The sequence below is a fragment of the Phyllostomus hastatus genome, unplaced genomic scaffold, assembly GCF_019186645.2.
Source record: "Phyllostomus hastatus isolate PE091 unplaced genomic scaffold, TTU_PhHast_1.1 phas_scaffold_1674, whole genome shotgun sequence".
NCBI lineage: Eukaryota > Metazoa > Chordata > Mammalia > Chiroptera > Phyllostomidae > Phyllostomus > Phyllostomus hastatus.
The window spans coordinates 302,641-323,126 of NW_025334011.1; the positions used below are offsets into that span (position 1 = coordinate 302,641).

At 36.4% G+C, this 20,486-nt stretch overlaps 1 protein-coding gene across 1 annotated transcript in view; it reads left to right on the forward strand.

Moving 5' to 3' along the window:
- The first annotated feature begins 7,717 nt into the window (after window positions 1-7,717).
- PRR27 (proline rich 27) overlaps window positions 7,718-20,486 on the forward strand; it is a 52,196-nt gene continuing 39,427 nt past the window's right edge. Inside the window, exons 1-2 of the mRNA XM_045857700.1 lie at window positions 7,718-7,768; window positions 8,431-8,454. Coding sequence (XP_045713656.1) covers window positions 7,718-7,768; window positions 8,431-8,454 — 75 coding nt within the window. The remainder of the gene's footprint in view (window positions 7,769-8,430; window positions 8,455-20,486) is intronic.

Sequence of the window (20,486 nt, forward strand, 5' to 3'; positions counted from 1 at the left end):
AATGACAGTCTTGCTGAATAAAGTAGTATTGATTGTAGGTCCTTCCTTTTCATCACTTGGAAAGTTTTATGCCAATTCCTTCTGGCCTGAAATGTTTATTTTGAGAAATCAGCTAACATTCTTATTGGAACCCCCTTGTAGTTAAATAGCTATCTTTCTTTGCTGCTTCTAAGAATATCTCTTCATCTTGGACCTTTGCCATTTTAATTATGACATGTTTTGGTGTGGGACTTTTGAGTTTAACTTGCTTGGAATTCTCTGTGCTTCCTATACTTGTGTGTCTTTTTTCCTTCAGCAGGTTAAGGGAGTTTTCAGTCATTATTTGTTCAGCCATTGTTTCAGTCATTATTGCAGTCTGCTCTCTTGCTCTCTCCCTTCTCATTCTGGTATCCCTATGAGGTAGAGGTTGTTATGCTACATCCTAAAAGACCCTTAAACTATCCCTATTTTTTATTCTTTTTTTCTTTTTGCTGCTCTCTCTGGGTGTTTGTTTGCAACCTTATCTTACAAATCACTGATAAGACCGACCCTCTGCTCTGTCCATCCTACTGTTCATTATTTCCAGTATAGCCTTCATTTCATATATTGTATTCTTTATTTCTGATGTCTTCATTTTTATGGTCTCCATTTTTTTCATGCTGCGGAACATCCTTATAACATTACTTTGACTTCTATATCTGAGAAATTACTTGCCTCCATTTCTTTAGTTCTTTTTTGAGATTTCTCCTGTTCTTTAATTTGGGGCTTGTTTCTTTGTCTCTCCACATTATCTAACTCTTTGTGTTTGTTTTATGTACAAGGTAGATCTACTCTGACTTCCAGTTTTGTGCAGTGGACTTATGAATTAAGTGTCCTATGGGTTCCAGGGGTGCAGTCACCTTGATCACCTGAGCTCAGTTATCTAAGAATGTTTCTCATGTGGGTTATGTGGGTTCTCCTATCGTAACAGAGTGTTGATTGTTATTGACTTTTTCATTCCTGAAGTTGACCCTGAGGCTGGCTGACTGTGAGGATCAACCCCAACTGCAGTGTCCAAACTGCTGTGCAGGTACTGACCACGCAAAGCAGAATTCACCTTGGCAAGTTTCGTGCATGAAGAGATCTGCCTTTGTTATGCTGCTTGTGAAGCTTATTGGACCATGCTCAGCAGGGTTCTATTGAACTACTCTTTCCAATAGTACTCTGATATGTCCCTGGTTCCATTAGCTACAATATCTATTCTCAACCTTTTCAGGAGTCTCATATTTCCTGTAACTTCATAGAAGCCTAAAATTAACCCCTATGTCACTCCAGGCAACAGGCAAGTAACAAAAATGGGAATGATCTAAGGCCCTCCATTAGTGGTGCCTTGTTGACTTTCATTCAGTAAATATTTATTGAGTAACCTATTTGTCGAGTGCCTGGATGTCAAGCACTGCTCTGAATGAAGACACAGCAGAGAACAAAAGAACAAAAGCAACGCCTTCATGGTGTTTATATTATAGTTAGGAATTGCAAACCAGAGTAACAAAATTCTACACGTATCTGAAGTGGTGATAAGTGCTCTGAAAAAGCAAAAGGCTGACAGGACAAAGGCCCAGAGAATATTTTAAATAGGAGAGTCCAGAACATCATCTCTGACATTTTTTTTAAAAAAATTAAGTATGGGAATGAGCATGGAGAAACAAAATCTCAAGTAGCAAAAGTAGTAAGAACAATTTAATAACCATACACACACACATATATATATATATACACACACATATATGTATAAATAAAATTTCCCAGGTTTGGGGAATGTCAAGGAGACTAGCTGGATAGAGAAGAAAGCAGGAAGTGGATGGAAAGAAACTGTCACAGGTAAAGGGGTATACAAATTGTTAAAGCTCAGTAGGTCAAGTTTAGACTTTGGTTTGATGAAGAGGCCATTGGAAGAGGATATGATCTTCATTTATATTTTAGAAAGAAGCAAAGGTTGAAGCAATGATACCTTCTTGACTTTGACCTTACAGAAACCTCAAGGTCTTGCCCTGTCCATATACTTTTATTTCCTCTGTTCATTTTAAATCTTATTTCATTTTTTTAAATCTAGGGTTTCATGTTTATCACTTATTGCATACTTGCAATAGCTCAAATGACTTCTGTGAAACTCAGGGTTTAAGTAACCCTACTTGTTAAAATCTCAATCTTGGCAAATTCTTCAGTTTACTTATACTGTTGTTTTACTTAGGACACTCAGTTCTTGGAAAAAATTAATTTATGTCTCGTAAACATGGACTAAAATACAGCTTAATTTTTTCTAATTATCGGTCATACACCTTTAATCATTTTCCTTCAATAAATTATCCAAAAGTAACATTAATTTCTTACATATCTACATCATCACACCCATTACTGAATTACAGAAAACAATTACCTGTTCTGTAGAAAAAACTGCATCCATTTGACATGACTGACTTCAAATTCCCACCCTCCTTATTCTGTAAAGTGGTTTATTTATGATCAGATTTGTAACTTTCTCACTCTAGTCATGAAGGTTCAGGTGATACATAATTTATAAAGATATTTTGTCACTGTGCTTTAGTTTTCATTTTCTGCATAATCCTCAGTAAATTTTTTTACATTAGAATGTTCTTCCTAATGAAGATTATGATGAAAAATGTAAAAATAATACTTAAATTTATATTTGAACTATTTCTATCTGCAATGTAAATTATATACCTTCTTATTTAATTTAGTCCTACTTGATTATATCTATTGTAGCTAAGAAAATTGTAGTTTAAGAACCTTAAGCAATCTCCAAGGTTACTGTATAAATTGTTCATGAACATTAACCTTCCTTTCTGATATTTCACACTCGGCTTACACAATTCACTGATGTCTGGAATTTTTTCCCTCTTCTGTTCCTCTTTCCTTTCTGAGAGATTTTCGGGATCTCTATTTTTGTCCCACATTATTTTGCTGTTATCAAAGGGTTTGGTCTTTTGCCTGCTTCTCTTCTGACTCTACAGGAATATAATACAAGCTGGGTTTTAGTTAAATAAATAAACATCCAGATTATGTCATATAATCTTGAGCATACTTTCATTGTAGGAGAAGTAAAAGATGAAAAGCAGGAAAGGAGGGAGAAAGTGGAGAAAGATGAGAAAGAAAAATAACAGGGAAAAGGAGAAGGAGATATGAAATCCAGCATAAATATCATCATAAACCCCCTTTTGGAGATAGTATCTTTATACCACCAATTTAATACCACATTTGTATTGTATCAGTCACTTTTTATTGAATTGTTCCCTTCATTGAAAGACCCTGGCATTTTCATACAGTGTGGTGTTTGGTTATAGAAGTTATGATACCTGTTTTACTTAATTATACAATAACAGCACAAGTTCAGGTCCATCGATATTCTAAGTCCACCTATTCCTGGAGGATCAAACCATGAGAAACATACAAAGGTACTCCTGTCTTTAGAGTCCCCTGTTCTTGATTCCTTCTGTCACACATAATCCCCACACTTCCTAACATTTTCAAGCAGTAAATGATGTGTGGAATAACACCTATACTTTTGTGTCCCTACCTGAAATATGGGTAAGTTAAATTAAATATAGGTTTAAATTCTGTGTATTATTATGCATCTATTTTTATTACCTTGGCAGGCTTTTTCTTTCTTTTCTTTTATGATGTTGCTGCTTGGTAGTGCCTTTGAATCACTAGTTCACATATTGTTCAGTAGGCTGTAATACCATAGACCTGTTAGAATACTGCCTTTCAACATGGCTTGAGAGATATCACCAAAGAAGTAAATGAGTGAAGAAAGAAGGTTCAGTAAGTAGGTAATGAAGAGAGGAAAGAAGAAATCCATTTTACATTTTCAAAATGGCTAAAGCAGGGTTTACCTTTAAAATATCAAACTTCTCTTAATACTTATTGAACTTTGTATAACTTTTTTCCATTAAAAATATACTATAGATTAGATTTGTTTCACATTGAGAATCAGCTATATATCTAAAAGGCATAGAAATCAATAAAAAATATCAGAATGATTAAATTGAATTGGACTTGATTGGCCTTAATAAAACATTTAGAATGTTTTGTTTTCCATTCAGAGAATAACAATAATTTCCAAAGCATTTATCCAAACATAGTATAGAAGATAGACCTAATAAATACTTCCTTAAAACATCTGATACAAAATTATAGCTTAAATTGTATTTATAGGGTCAGGCCTATGGGCACATAATATAATTATGAGTTAATTATGTGGTTTCTGAAAATTTATGGTCCAAACAAAGAATCACCTGGAGTTATTCATAACATTAGATTCCTGCTGCACCACCTAGATTCTGACACAAATGCCTGGGAAGAGAGGCTATGAATTTGCATTTCCAACAAGATCTCTGATGATGCTGGCTCTGATCGTCATGTGCACTACATTTTGAGTAACAATGGTCTAGGACATAAAGGATTCCTAAACTTTAAAAGTGGTACTTACAGGTGTATTTAGTTTTGAGTACATTACATTATCCAACTTGTAGCAAAGAGGTGAATGTTATACAAATTTGTCTAGGGACTAAGTGAACATTAATTGTTCCTCTTATTTACTTAACACATGGCTTCCAGCGAGGAACAAGAACCCCTTAAGACTCAAAGGAAGTAAAATCGACACCCAAACATATACACCAAGTTGCTATGTGAGACATAGATTACTGAGCTTCTGTGGTCATTGGACTTTAAAAATAACTGTTTTATTGTATTCTAATGGACTACTGTATTTTGTCAAACATTTAAATACACTTTAAAACTTAAAATTCAGCTCTGGCTGGTGTGGTGGCTCAGCGGATTGAATGCCAGCCTGCAAACCAAAAGGTCACTGATTCAATTCCCTGTTAGGGCTCATGTCTGTGTTGCAGGCCAGATCTCCAGTGGAGGGTATGGGAGAGGCAACTACACATTGATGTTCTCTCCTTCTCTTTCTCCTTTTCTTACCCTCTCTCTAAAAATAAACACATAAAATCCTTTTTAAAAAAGGTTTAAAATACACTAGATTCAGTAGAAAAAGGATACATTGTAATAATCTTAGGAGCCACATTTGAATGAAATGGCTTCAATTTTAGTATGCCATTTGTCACCCTATATTAGAGAACCAGTAAAATTTTGATAAGATGGTATCATTTTGGGCATAGAGTTTTTTCCATCTTGCACATGCATTTGTTGAAATAGGGCAGATGGTGTTCTATGGAAACACTTCTACCATTTCAAGTCATTTCCATGCTTACTTTAGCATACTTTTCTCTGTCTTATTCATGCATACCTAGACAAATACTGGGATTAACAAGTAAAGGGTATAGTGTTTTCTGGTGACTCTGCTTCACAATCATCTATTATAAAGTATAAGTTTATTCTTCGTATCTTGCAAGACAGATATTGGGCATTATTTTTAGTTCAATAATATGATCTCATAATTGATGTAATTTAGAAAAACAAATGCAGGATTTCAGTGTATATAAATACATCAGTCTTCTAGAAAAGAACATCATCTCTTCTGGCTTTGCCATTTCAGCTTCTCGAACTCTTGTGTCTCATCTAGGGTAAAAGGTAATGTATTCATGGACAATCTAATATGATCTCTTATTCTAATTTTTATTTGCTAGAATGAATTGTAAACTATTTTTTAAATGTATAGAATTTACCAATAATTTTTCATGAAGAAATACTTAAATGGTGATCCTACATCAGGATCTGAAGGTGAGGACAGGGTCGCAATGCCTCTGCATTGACAGCAACGCTGCACCGAATGAATGGGGAGGGGAAAGGGGGAGCTCTGCTCCTTGGTCTCTGCTGGTACCCAGATGTCTTTTTATTCTTTTGACTAAATATAAAATATTTACTGTGTGATCATTTGTTTTACCTTGAACTTAAGTTTCATGGTTATATTTTATAAGAAAACGATTGTTAGAATAGCAAAAGCTCTCATTTTCAAATGTATTATTCTAAAGCTTTAATTAACCTTCATCAAAGTTACTGCAGTACCATCACTAACTCATTTTATTTACCTTTTCATCATCCTTCCTATCATTAAAATAGTTTATGATTTTCTGCTTTATTAGCACTTAATGAAACAGACTTTTATTAATTTATTTTATTTAATCTATACTCATTTCATTTGAGATTTTATTTCAAATGAGTTTTTATGCTATGTTAAACTTCAACATTGTGTTCTTTGGATAATCTTTCCAAGATACTAAATATCCATTTGGGTATCTGTCCATCTGTAGAAGACCATTTTCTGTGAATTATTCTTAATGCTCTACTTTCAATAAAATTTCATGTATGAACAACACCGAAAGCTTCATCTTTATTTGTATCATAACATGAATGAATATTTGGGTAAGTATTAGATGATTTTCAAAATGTTATCAAGAAACATACAATTTTCTCAGTTTGTCCATTGACAAAGTCCCGAGTTTCAACAACTGAGGCAAAGTCATCAGGTAAGGAACTATGGAAATACCATCAGTCACGAACTGTGCTTCATATGTTAAAGTTTAAAGTTATTAGGCAGGAAAACAGTTTCCTTTGTTATCAGGAAAAAAAGATGTTACTCTATTGTTTTATCAAAACTGATGGCTAAAATGATCAGGAAGAAAAGAGCTTTTATCATTACTTACCTTATACTTTGCAAAATGTTTTTATTTAGAAGTTTGTAACTGAGAAATAAATAATCTGCTTTACTTCTTACATAACAGTAAGCGTACTGAATTCGTTGTGTAAACTCAATTATAAAAATATCTCAAAGAGGCCCAGATTAGGGTACTTGCATTGAATAAGATAATTTGGAGATTAATTATTTTTACCAAAACCATTGTATCTACAAATATTTTCCCTGAAACTTCTTTATCAATTTGATGTGACTCTATCCATCATCTTTCCTTTTCTAATACTAGGGTTACACTAACTCCACAGTTCTTTAGTGAGAACCTGACTTATTTTCTCAAGATCTATTATAACACCTGTCTCTGTTTCTTGTAATTCTACCTTCTGAATATTTTTTAAACTCTGCCTTAACCAATATTCCATATATCATTATGTAAGGTCCCTATAATTTCACAACCATCTAAATGGTCAGCCTGTCCTCATTTTTGTTCTTCTTAACTGGAGAACTATTTCATTTCCTACATACTATCCTCTCTTGCATTGTTTCTTTGAAGGTTCCACAAGTATTTCTTTACCTATTCTATATAATCTCACACAAGCTTTGCCTTTTTCTTTGCTTTCATGTTTCCATCCTCTTTTGGTCTCTTTGAAATGTCCTGTTTTTCTGTTTCATGATACTTTAGTATCTCTATGCCACAACAATGTCCCCTACTTGTCTCTAAGTTCCATGTTGTCATGCAATGAGTTTGAATACTCTGCACCTCTAGCCAGTTTCACAAAGCCATAGATCATAGTCTGATCAATAAGTGATTTAAAAGCACAGGAGTGGCCCTGGCTGGTGTAGCTCAGTGGATTGAACTTGGGCTGCGAACCAAAGCATCATAGGTTCGATTCCCAGTCAGAGCACATGCCTGGGTTGCAGGCCATGGTCCCCAGCAACCACATATTGATGTTTCTCTCTCTCTCTTTTTTCCTCCCTTCCCTCTCTAAAAATAAGTAAATAAAATCTTTAAAATAAATAAATAAAAGCACAGGAATGAATATGCTACTGATTTGTCACATGTGCTTTCACAGGACTCAGCCAAATATGAAGATCCTTGCCTTGGCCTTTATCATGGCTCTCATGTTTGTCATGATTGTAAGTATAGCAGAAATTTTTAAGAGCATATGTGCTCATTATTTATTCAGAGAATGTCTCTGTTGTGCCAAGAACATAAATACATTGCCTGAACGTGGGTTTGTAAATTCTAAAGTTTTGAATGAGTATTTTCCTTCAATTAGTCTACATCAGTACTTTAAGGACTTAGGATAATTCTTAGGTGCCCACTCAGAGTCACTAAGCACACACAAAAGTGCATGTGAGAAACAATAAAATCAAAGAAGAGAAAACATAATCGTAATACCAGACTACCTATACAATCTATATTTAAACAGACATGGCTTTTCAGAAACTTAAAACACACCCACCTAAAAAACATTGGTCTTGAGCTAACCCGTACTTGAATGTTTCAATTTCACTATCCTAGTCACAGGGATAGGTTTTTTTTTTTTAAATCACACACAAAAGAAATTTGGACCCAAGGGAACTGGTGTGAGAATGTAGCAAATTAAGTACAGCCAAAGCCTAGTCCTCATTCATGTTAAAGATGTCACTAAATATAAAACAACTAGCTTAGGGTTTCAGTTACCTAAGACTTTGCCCCCATGTGTTTGCTCATAATTGTGGCAGCTAAACACCTTTTTGACAATATCGAATTATAAATTTTAGATGTTCACTCTTTCTTCTTTTCCTTTTTCAAGGGAGCAGATTCTTCATCTGAAGAGGTAAGACACTTTCATTTCCTGGAAAGCTTGATCATTAAGCATGGATAACAATTTTAATTTGTTCTCTATTTTAACAGAAACATCGTTTCTTTAGAGACAGATACTATGTAAGTATTCCCGGATAATGGGGTATAATGAAACACATTTTCTTCTCTATTTGTTCTGTCATAAGAATCAATATTTATCTCTGAAACGTCTTTATGGTGAGTGGATGAAGTATATATTAAGTTTTATGATATACTGGTAAATGACCCACAGGTTGTATACTGGTAGGACTTAGATAGAGACTTATAATGCTGCCCTGAAGAAGCCAATTAATTTAGCAAAATGTAAGTATCTTTGGTAAATAATTACCCTAACACAAAGAATAATGAAATTCTAGCCATTGCTGGTGTAGCTCAGTGGATTGAGCACAGGCTGAGAAACAAAGGGTCGCTGATTTGATTCCCAGTCAGGGCACATGCCTGGGTTTTAGGCCAGATTCCCAGTAAGGGGCACGTGAGAGTCACGTGGTCAGAGTGGTTACACACTGATGTTTCTCCCCCTCTCTTTCTTCTTCCCTTCCCCTCTCCTTAAAAATAAATAATAAAATCTTTTTTAAAAAGAATAATGAGATTCTAAATCTATAAAATATAATACATGCCTAAGGGAGGGCATAAAGTCTCCTAAAAACATAATGTGGTAAGTTTTCACCTTTTTATCCTTGTGGAGGATGATGAAGTCATTAGGAAAAGTTAAACTGATCTTCTTAAATATGATGGAAAATTTCACTTATCTAGCATTTTTAGAATAAAATATATCCTCAATGTCATATTATTTTCCCATGTCAATCAATATCCTATGTTCTCAAAAATTCCACTAATATATTAAGTAGATGAATTTTAACAAGGAAACAAATTAAAACATGAAGAAAGAGGGATAGGATATTGAAATTGAATCAGTGGATATTTTAAAAAGTAGGAGTTTTAAGAGACAGTTAAGGTCATTATAGGTCAGCAGTGAGAAGTAGCAATTCCACCAAACCTGAAATTAACAAATTCCTTCTCACTGGAAAATTCAAGGATAGGCAAAGTAGGAGCTCAGAGGTAATGTTTTAATGATCATTTAAAATTTGTGTATTCCTCTATAATCAATGGATTCACTTGCATTATAAAAGAATAGAACTGTCAACAAACAGTGTAGCTGAAAATGGCTTCCTATTTGTCTCTTCCTTTAAACATTTTTCTTATAATAAAGTGAAAACATAACAAAACTTTGAAAAATCAAACATGTAGATGATCCATGAATTTCTACCAACTTTAAAACTCAGACTGTAATTGAAATTACTGTGAATTATTTACACTACCATTGTCTCAATTCTGTCATTGTGTTTTCAGGAAGGGTATCCATATCAACCACAGGGATATCCACAGGAATATCCACAGGGATATCCATACCCTCAACCATTTGAAGGAGAGTAGTAAGCACAGGATGGATTACAGAGGTAAGCTACAACTAATGACATTGAAAAATACTTTTATCTTATTTTTATTGTTACTTTTTAAATCCTCACTAGAGAATATGTTTATATTGATTTTAGAAAGAGTGGAATGGAAAAAGAAATACAGAGAGACAGAGAAACTTTAACGTGTGACAGGGAAACGTGGTATGGTTGCTTCTCATAAACTCCCCGATCAGGAATCGAACCTGCAACCTAGGTGTGCCCCATGACAAGAGATAGAACTTGTAACCATCATGATGCAAAGGATGATGCTCCACCAACTGAACCACCCAGCCAAGGATCTAATGACAATTTTTGTTCTCCAGAAATTTCAGTGGTGATAGTTATAACAAGAATAAATAAAACCAAGCCATCAAACCAAAAGCAAAACAGCTAAAGCAACATAAGCAGGTGTAGTTCCCCTAAAGTGCATTTACTCATCTAAAAGTTTCTAAAAGAAAACACCTGTCCTGGGATGGTTAGAGGTGGGATTTTCAAATGGGAGCTCTGGTGTCTTTTTATTCTGGTTCAGCAACTACCAGTTTCATGACCTTAAACCATTCCTTATCTTTTCTAAACTGCTTTTTAATCATGGACAAACAGGCATTATAGCAATATGTGACCACTTCATAAAATTGGGGAGACTGTTGACAGACATATTCCATCAATGCCTGTGAATAGAGTTGCATGTAATTGTGACTCCATGATGCTCTGCCACTAAATCTGTGGCTGGATATCTTTCTAAAATGTAATGTTTGGAGTAGTGGCACACACACCATCTGGGAACTTGTCAGAAATTTAGAGTCTGAAGCCCATGCAGAGCTATTCCATCAGAATCTGCATTTTAATAAGGCCCCTAATTGAATCAGACCACAAGAGAATTTGAGAAACTTCACCTTGGCACTGTGATGAGCATTAAGGATAGGGACACTGCTCCAGTATAAAATTCAGGAAAGATTAAATATCACTACAGAAAAAAAGCAGTTCTATAATTCAAAGTTGAAATACTTCTGATAAATTTCAATTACTTTTGAATGCACATGGATAATATAGTCTAAATAATTCACATTATTGACAGGGTGAAGAGTCTGAACTTCCTCCCAGGACACTAGGTAATAGGTGAATATAATTGATCAGGAAAGACTATATTTTAAAAAGGAAAGAATATATTAAGAATATAATTTGAGAGACACAAATATGAATGAAATGTGTACACTGTATTTAAGGAAAGGGGCAGGGGACCTGAGATAGGCTCATGATACAAAGACTTAAAAGTAACAGGAGAAAGAAGACTATGAAAAGGAATCATCAGATCTGATGATGGACTGAATGAAAGGTGAAACCAGGGAAGGAAGGGGAAGAAAAGGAAATGGATATGATCTCAGAACTGGAGGAGCACATAGAAGTGCTTAGCAAATATGCCTCTTAGAAAAGAATCAATGCTCTCCCAATGCCCTCCTTTTTCCTATCTGTTTTTGGTGTGACTGAGGTTGTTTTGCTTTGTTTTGTTTTATTTTTCAGGGAATATTACTGTATCCCTATGTTTTGCTTGGTTTACATTAAGGTGTATTAACAAATGTTAGTTTTGGAGGTGAATAACATTCAAATTCAAAAGCCAAGTGGGCTAATATGCAGAAGTGAACCTCATGTGAAAAGTGAGAAGTGAAAAAAAATGATACAAATTTATTCAACAAGTTTTTCATTATTTGTTCAATGTTTCTTAAGACCCTGATGTAGTGCAAGAAAAAGTCATAGCTTGGCATAGAATTAGTTTGTCCATGAAACTTAGAGACATGGAAATTAAGAGCTCTTTGCATGACTGGGAAAAATCTATGGGAAATAAAAGCTGTTACTTGAGATATTATTTGAGGAAATAGGGGTTCAGCTGAAATATGTATTCATTAAGTCACCAGATACTTCTTCTGGGCCTCATTGTGAGCAAGCAGTGAGATAGCACTGGAATATAAATACCATTGAGCCAGAGTCTCTGCAGTTGCAGCTTATTACCTAGTTATAAAGATGGATATCAGAGCTGGCCATCAGCAGTCAGAACATCATTTGACAAAGCAGTAATGTGATTGCATGTGTTCTTGAGGCCTATTACACAGTGGGTGGCCACTGGGTGAGTGGGAGACTCACAGTGGGTGAGTCTAGCCAGTGGGTGATGGGGAGCACTGACAGACCATTAATCAATAAGTTCATTGGGAAATTATAACAGTTATTTAAGAAGCAAAATAAGAGCTTGAACCAAGAAAGAATTGGCAGAGGTGCTAGCAATTCATTCTAAAGTGAATCTGATTACATAACTAGTTTAGATAATTTTAGTAAAGCTTTCTCATGTGAATTCTTTTAACTAAAGCATGGTTTTGGGTCAAGGATCCTCTGTCATGTCAAGGAAATACTTATACAAACACAGACAATGAAAGATTTTATTCAGAAAAAAGAACATGATCATGAGGTGAGTGCTCAAATCTCAGAAATCATTAAGCATCTCAAAATCTAACAGGAAAAGCCTTTTTTAAAAGGGTACATAGAGGTATGCAAAGAATAGCACTAGCTTTTAAAGGGAAGGTGAGCAAGCATGTAAATGACCAATAGAAAATAGTGTTCGCTGTGGTCAACCAGTTCTCAGAATAAGCTGATATAAAGGGCATACTCCACTTTTAGTTCTTGTTCAAGCTGCAGAGCAAGCAGAATTGGGGGTCACAGAACACCTTGACTATCATTTGGTGGAGACCAAGTAAAGGATATCAAAAAGACAATTGTAAGCACTTGGTCAGACACAAAGAAATAGATATGGATAAAATTCAAAATCAAGAAAGTGTTTGATATTATGAATGATCTAGTCTTTAGTTTAATGAAAGGAATGTTTCTCTTTCTCCACAGTCCTCGTCAGAAGTCTTTGCTCTCTACTCATGACCATTCTTCTTATTCAAGAATGATTTCCCCTTCTAGCAATATATTATCAGCCCACGTAAAATAAATACATCCAAAGTGAATTTGAAAGCATCTTTTATAAAACAATTCCAAAAGTAGAGCACTATTTGTATTCTCTCATGTATTAGATTGTAACTTAAAAAATTTAACCCATTAATAAGGTTTCTGTGTACAAATTCCAGCTGTGAAAAAAAAGCCAATTGAATCATGTTAGATGAAAAACACACACCCGAGATCAATGATCTATATTTCTAACACAGTGGTAATGATATTCTCTTCACTATTTGATTGTTTTCTATTTTATTCTCTCTATTGAAGTATCATAAAACTAAACAAAAAAAATCTTTCCTCACACAATAAATTGATCTATGAAGCAAATACCAGATATATCATTGTTTTAATTGCTTAGCACTGCTGAAATAAAGTACAAACTCTAGTGGCAAAAACAAAACAAAACAAAACAAGAGCTGAGCTTTACTGTTTGTGATAGGTCTAGGGTGCAATTCAACTGTGCTTTTACTTTTTCTCTGGCATTATTGGCAATCCTTGACAATTTTTGGTTTGTAAGCCCATCACTGCAATCTCTATCTCTGTTGTTACAAAGCTTTCTTCTCCTTCTCTGTCTATTCTCATATAAACATTAGTCATATTTAATTAAGGACACACACCTTACTCCTGGATAAACAGGTCTTAACTAATTGCATCTGCAATAACCCATATTTTCAAGTGTGATCAAATTCTTGAACTTATCTATGAACTTATCTATGCGTAGGACACAACTGAATGCATGGCACCGGTGTTTCTCCTGATTCTCATTAGCATTTTTCAACATTTTATGCCAACACACAATACTTTTTACTATTTTAGTATTTTTTAAGAAAAGACATACAGTTTTATTTTATTATCTCCTGTATGGAAGAAAGCAGGTTATGACACAGCTGGATGACTATTCAAAGGGCAAGATTATCATCTAGGCCATCTCATTTTAATTGAGAATAATTCTGTGTTAAAAGAAATTCCAATCCATGTAGTGTACACAAATTCATTAAAACATGGTCTTTAATCATATTTATAGAGAAAGTTTATTTCCTTTTAGCAGGTGACTGGGAAAAATTCTCAGCTCTATAAATGGTTTAAATATTGGCAGCTAAAATCTACAAATTACAATGTACTATAATTTTTATGAGATTAAATCATTCATTACCAAAATATTATGGACAGAGGACTTCTGTTCCTTAGAAAACCTGCCAAACCTAAAGGGCAATCTCCTTCCCACATGGATGGCACAAAACAAAGAAAGCATCTTTGGAACCAAAGAAATTGGAAGGAAACAACAGGAGAACAGTCAGGCTCTGATGCTGAGGCAAGAATGTGGGAGTTAAGAAAATTTGGTAGAATTGCTGCATGTTGAAATCATATCACTTCCTGGGATCACAAGGAAATCTTTCCACGAGCCCACAGACAGGAGATATTGGTGTAGCAAGATTTATTCAGATGAAATTACTCGACTGCCTCTGGGTTTTCAATATCCTTCTCCTCTTGCCCCTCCATAGAAAAAGTCCAACTGTGTCTTCAGCAAGACCAAAACAAAGGCCATTATCTGGAGTTTGTGTCATGTTAAAGCTTAGTCTTTTGGAGCCCATAGTAGGCTGCTAATAGTCTCAGTCCTCATCCAGGTAGCTTAGTTCTGTTCCCAGCTCTGCTGTTGTACCCAGGCTTCTGCCTGAAGCCTGCCTTGGAGTTCAGACAGCTGCTGTGCCTGCTATGCTGTGCCTGCTATGGTGAGTGAATGGGGCAAGTGTGTTTCACTGAGGGAAAGAGGGCTTCTTTGTTAAGGTTGGTTATATTATCTCAGACTTGGGAGACCAGGGACTTCAAAGCTTCATGGGCTTCTAATGCGTCCACCTCCCAACCAATTCTTTTTTTCCCAAGGCTAGACTGACACGACTCTATGGTGTCCATTTGGGCTCCTATCATGCATGCCTCATAGAAGCACCTCAGTTGTGCCATTTTGACTTCTATTGCTCCCATGCTTATTCCACCTATAATCTGGGGAAGTAGAATCAAGAGGTTGTAAAAACTGGCCTTCCTCCCAGAACACAGAGGGAAGGTTGTTAATCCCCTTTGCAGGACAATGCTGTGATCCTTTGGAGTGTGTGAAGGTGCAGCTCCTGGCTAAGCAAGCAGGCTTATGCTCCCTAGTTGACTATATTCAACAAGGTCTAATTCCCTTTTCTTCTTTGCTTTATTAGGGACTAGCTAACTCCCTGTAGTAGCAGAATAATGAGTTGCACCTCCTGTGTGCTTTCTCCTGAATTTCTTTTTAGACCCTCCAGTTTGTACACTCTGACTGATGTGTAAAAGTATAACAGGGTGCAGCCAAGAGGGGAGCCCAAAATAGGGATTTGTAATAGGGTCCAGAAGAGCTTGGAGATAATTGGCTCCACACAACAGGGCCATACCTGCCCAGAATGTGGGCAGATGTGGTCAATTGTGAGAGGAACCAGAAATGGGGCTGCAGAGGAAGATTAGTGCTGGGATTTAAATTGAGGCACAGCAGCCTTTGGGCATCTTGCTTTTGGGGACCACACATCTCTTTAGGACCACTTGGCTTTGGTGTCTTGGTTGGGGCCATGAGGCTTGGGTGAGAGTCAGGATCACAAGGCTTTGGAGGTGCCCCCTTTTGCCACGTGGAGGGTGCTGGGAGGACTGTGAGCATTTGTGGGGAACTTTAGTCTGTGTTATTTCAAATGAATGATACATTCCTTTCCTTTTCACTGATCTGGTATTAAGAGACATCTTTCCTCAGGCAGTGGGCAAAATGGACTCAGATAGGTGGGCGGAACCCCCTGTTGTTCTGTACCAAAAATAGCCTGAAATTGAACAAATAAAAAATGAACTCTTTGTTGTGCCTCTCCTCTGGTCTCAGTTAATTTTTGCCCTGTGCTTACATACATTCAAAACCCAACAATAAAAATTTTTTCTCTGCATTTCAATAAGCTCTGCCTCTAATATCAACAAACTTATATAGTTGATTAACTTCTCAACTCACTATTTGTGACCACAGTGAGATTTATTCATAAAGAAGTTCAAGTACAGCATGGTTTTGAAATATGCATGTCTTTAACTGACAGAGGTCATGTAGACATTCTATTAATTAGTCATTAGTGATAAAATTAAGCATTGGCAAGTAACTCTGCTTTGTAATTTTCTTTTGAAAGAACCTAGATTCAAGTATTAGCTTTTAAATATCTGATCAATGCCCTCCAGCTCAAAGAAATATTCTTACATGTATATAAATTTATTTCAAATGTTTCAACCCACAATTTCACTTTGTGGTGATTCATGTCACTCCATGTGGGCCATCACTCCATGGAGCCAGCAGGTGAGTGCCATAGCTGAGTTTCCATCAACCTGGTTAACACTGTTAACCTGGCACTAGTGACTGCCTGAGACTCAGCCCCACCCAACTTAGGGCCCAACCCAAGCTTTGTAATACCAACAACCTGACTTGGCTCATGCTGTGGAGATTCCTAAAAACCTTCCAAATAAGCAACATCTGTCCTTGGTTCACAATGGCCTGTCTTGGGTGCCTCCTAGCCTAGCACCATCTGAAGTAGCAGCCACCCAAAGATTGTTTTGTAGGTAATGCATGGTGACCTTAGGTAGGACACAGTTGGCACATAACCCTGGCTTGCCCTCCCAGAAGGCCCCAGAGCCCATGAATCCAGTGGACAACTTCAGACCACATCAAAGTAACACCCAATCTCCTTCACAAAAGATACACTAAAAGTGAACCCCCTCTTCTGAACCCCCCAGATACAAAATCCCCTCTTATGTAAGTGCTGCTCTGTGATGTTGACCCCTATGCAGCTGATTGTTCATAGCAGTTGACACTGGACCTGGCAGCCAATCAGCCTGGGGGTAAATCCCTTCAACTGAGTTGTAAACAGTTAAACTACAAAAGGAGAGTGGACATAGCCCACATGGGTGGTGCACCTGGAGTTCCCACTTTGGGTCATTGGAGAGGCTATGCCATGGGGCTCTATAGGACACCTACTAAATTAGGCCACCATACCAAGCCCAAGATATATAGCAGCTCTAACTAATACAGAGAAATACACACAAAGAGATAGCCAAAGTGAGGAAACAAAGAAATATGGTCCAAATGAAAGAACAGAACAGAAGTCCATAAATAGAACTCAACAAAATGGACAGAAGCCATCTACTAGACACAAGAGTCCAGAAAACACTGGTTACAAGGATGCTCATTGAACTTAGGGGAAGAGTAGATGAACTGAGTGAGAATGTCAAAAAAAGATAGGAAGGATAAAAACAAAGAGAGAAAACAAAATTAAGAACCAGTTTAAATGAAGAATACACTAACTGAAGTGAAGAGTATATCACAAGAAAACAAAAGTGGAGAACATAAAGCAAATTTCAAATCAGAAATTTGGAAGATAAGGAAACAGAAAACAGCCAATCAGAACAGCAAAAAGAAAAAAGAACCCCAAAACATGAAAACAGCAAAAGGACCCTTGGGACAACTCAAGCATACCAAAATTTGCCTCATAATGTTGACAGAATGAGAAAAGAGAGAGCAAGAAACTGAAAATCTATTTAAAAAATAATGACAGAAAATTTACTGAAGCTGGTAAAGGAAATAGACACACAAGTCTAGGAAATACAGAGAATTCCAAACAAGAAGAACCCAAAGGGGAAGACACTAAGACATTAAAATTAAAATGTCTAAGATTAATGAAAATGAGAATCTTAAAAGCAATATGAGAAAAGCAGTTAGTTACCTACAAAAGAGCTCCCATTATACTGTCAGCTGATTTCTCAACAGAAACTTCACAGACCAGAAGGGATAGGCAAGTTTACCCAGCAAAGCTATCATTCAGAATCAAAGGATGGATATAGAGCTCCTCAGACAACAAAAAACTAAAGGGGTTTATTGCCACCAAACCAGTATTACAAGAAATGTTAAAGGGTCTTCTTTAAGAAGAGGAAGAAAAGATAAAATTATGAATAAAATGCAAGAAATACATATCTATCAACAATTAACTTAAATGCAAATGGATTAAATGCTCCAACAAAAGAAATATGGAGGTTGAATGTGTAACAAAAAAACCTTTATATATACTGTCTACAAGAGACACACTTCAGTTGAAAGACACACTCAGACTGGACATAAATAGATGGAAAAAGACATTTCATGAAAATGGGAGCGACAACAAAGGTGTGGTAGCAATACTTATAACAGACAAAATAAACTTTAAAACAAAGGCTATATAACATGAGATAAAGAAGGACCCAGAAATCCCACTTCTCGATATTCATCTGAAGAAAACTAAAACATGAAATCAAAAAGATACATACATCCATTGTTCATTGCAGCATTATTTACAATACCCGAGATATAAAAGCACCCTGTTTATCAATAGATGAATGGATAAAGAAGAAGTGGTGCACATGTACAATAGAATATGACTCACCCATAGAAAACATGAAACTTGCCACCTGCAGCAACATGGATGGACCTAGATGGTATTGTTCAAGTGAAATAAGTCAGACAGAGGAGCACTAATGCCATACCATTTCACTTATATGTGGAATCTTATAAAGAAAATAAGTGAACAAACAGAACAGAAATAGGCTCATAGGTCCAGAATAATTTGGCAGTTATAAGATAGGAGAGTTTGGAGGACAGGTGAGAAAAGCAAAGGGTTTAATTTTATTTTATTTTTAAATACTTTTTTAAATTTTTCAATTAGAGTTGGCATACAATATTATATCAGTTTCAGGCAAACAATCCAGTGATTAGAAATTATATAACTTACAAAGTGATTACCTGATACATCTAGTATCCATTTGACACCATACATAGTTATTACAATATCAATGACTATATTGCCTAAGCTGTACTTTATATCCCTGTGACTATTTTGCAACCACCAGTTTTTGTACTTCTTAATCCCTTCACCTCTTTCACCCATCTCCCACCCGCTTCCATCTGGCAGCCATCAAAATGTCCTTTGTATATATGAGTCTATTTCTCTTCTGCTTATTTTACTTTTCTTTTTGATTCCATATATAAGTGAAATCACCTGATATTTGTCTTTCTCTGTTTGATTTATTTCACTTAGCACAGTATCCTCCAGTTCTATTCACATTGTTGCCAATGCCAAGACTTTATTCTTTTTATGACTCATTGTCTATATGCACCACTTCTTAAAAATGTTTTCTGACGTTATTTTTTCAAGTAGGTCTTCAATTTCTTGCTCTCTCATTTCTCCTTCTGGCGCCCCCATAATGTGAAAGGTGGTATGCTTGAAGTGTCCCAGAGGCATTTTACACTATCCTCACTTTTTTTCTGTGCTTTTGAGTGTTTTCTGCTTTCTTGTCTTCCAAATCACTGATTGATCCTCTGCTTCATCTACTGTAATGTTAATTCCCTGTACTGTATTCTTTAGTTTGATTATTATAGTCTTTATTTCCAACTGGTTACTCTTTTATGTTTTCTATCTCCATTTTTATGTTGCCTATATTTTTGTTGAAATTCTCCATGAGGACATTGAGCATCCTTATAACTATGTTTTGAACTCTTCATCTAGTAGATTGCTTGTCTCTGTTTTCCTTAGTTATTATCTGAGGTTTTATTCTGTTCTTTCATTTGGGACATGCTTCTTTGTCTCCTCAGTTTGGCTTTCTTTCTTTGTTTCTTTCTGTATATTAGGGTAGAGCTTCTATGATTTCTAGGCTTGGTATAGTGGTCTACTGTAGCAGGATCCTGTAGGACACAGTGGCACAGCCTGTACCTTATCTGGACACTCCAGGTGCACCTCCTGTGTGGGCTGTGTACACTTTCCTGCTGTAGTTGATCTTTGGTTGCTGTTGGCACCTCAATGGGAGGGGCTTCCTCCAAAGCCAACCAGCTTCAAGTAGTGGCCATTACCACAGCATAGGGTCTTATCCCACAGAGCAGCACTCATTTCCATGGGGTGCTGGTCCCAAGAGTGTGTCAGCTGTGGATATGGGAGATGGTCTGAAGCTGGCCACTGGGTGGATTGGCTCTGAGGCCTTAATGAGGCATGCAGTCCACGGTCAATTGTCACCTCTACTCTCTCTGAGGGCATGGGGGTATGAGTTGCAATGCAGTTCTCAGATGGTTGCTATTATGCTGGGCTTGGAGGTGCCTGGCAGATTCCAAACTATGAACCATGGGTGTTTGTCACCACTGCCAGACCTGAGGTCATTTAATGAGAAGTACATGGTATCCAGAGGCCAGATGCTGTATGTTTGAGAAATTTTAGAATAATCTAAATTATGAGCCAAGGTAGGCTGTATGGAAAAGTCACTGGAAACAGCTTGGGTGAGACCACAAGTTGTGTGAGGCTGGGTGTCAGGGTAGGGCAACCAGTGATAGCCAGGTTGATGGAGACTCTGATATGGTACCTGCCTGCTGGCTCTGTTGGGGGAGGGCTCAGGAAAAAACAATGGCCTCTGTCAGCACTTCTGTCTGGGAGAAACCTGCCATTATAGCACTTGCTGCACAATTCAGTTCCTCCCTTTATATTCCTGACATCTGTGTAGCTGCTGTAACTCCAAGCCT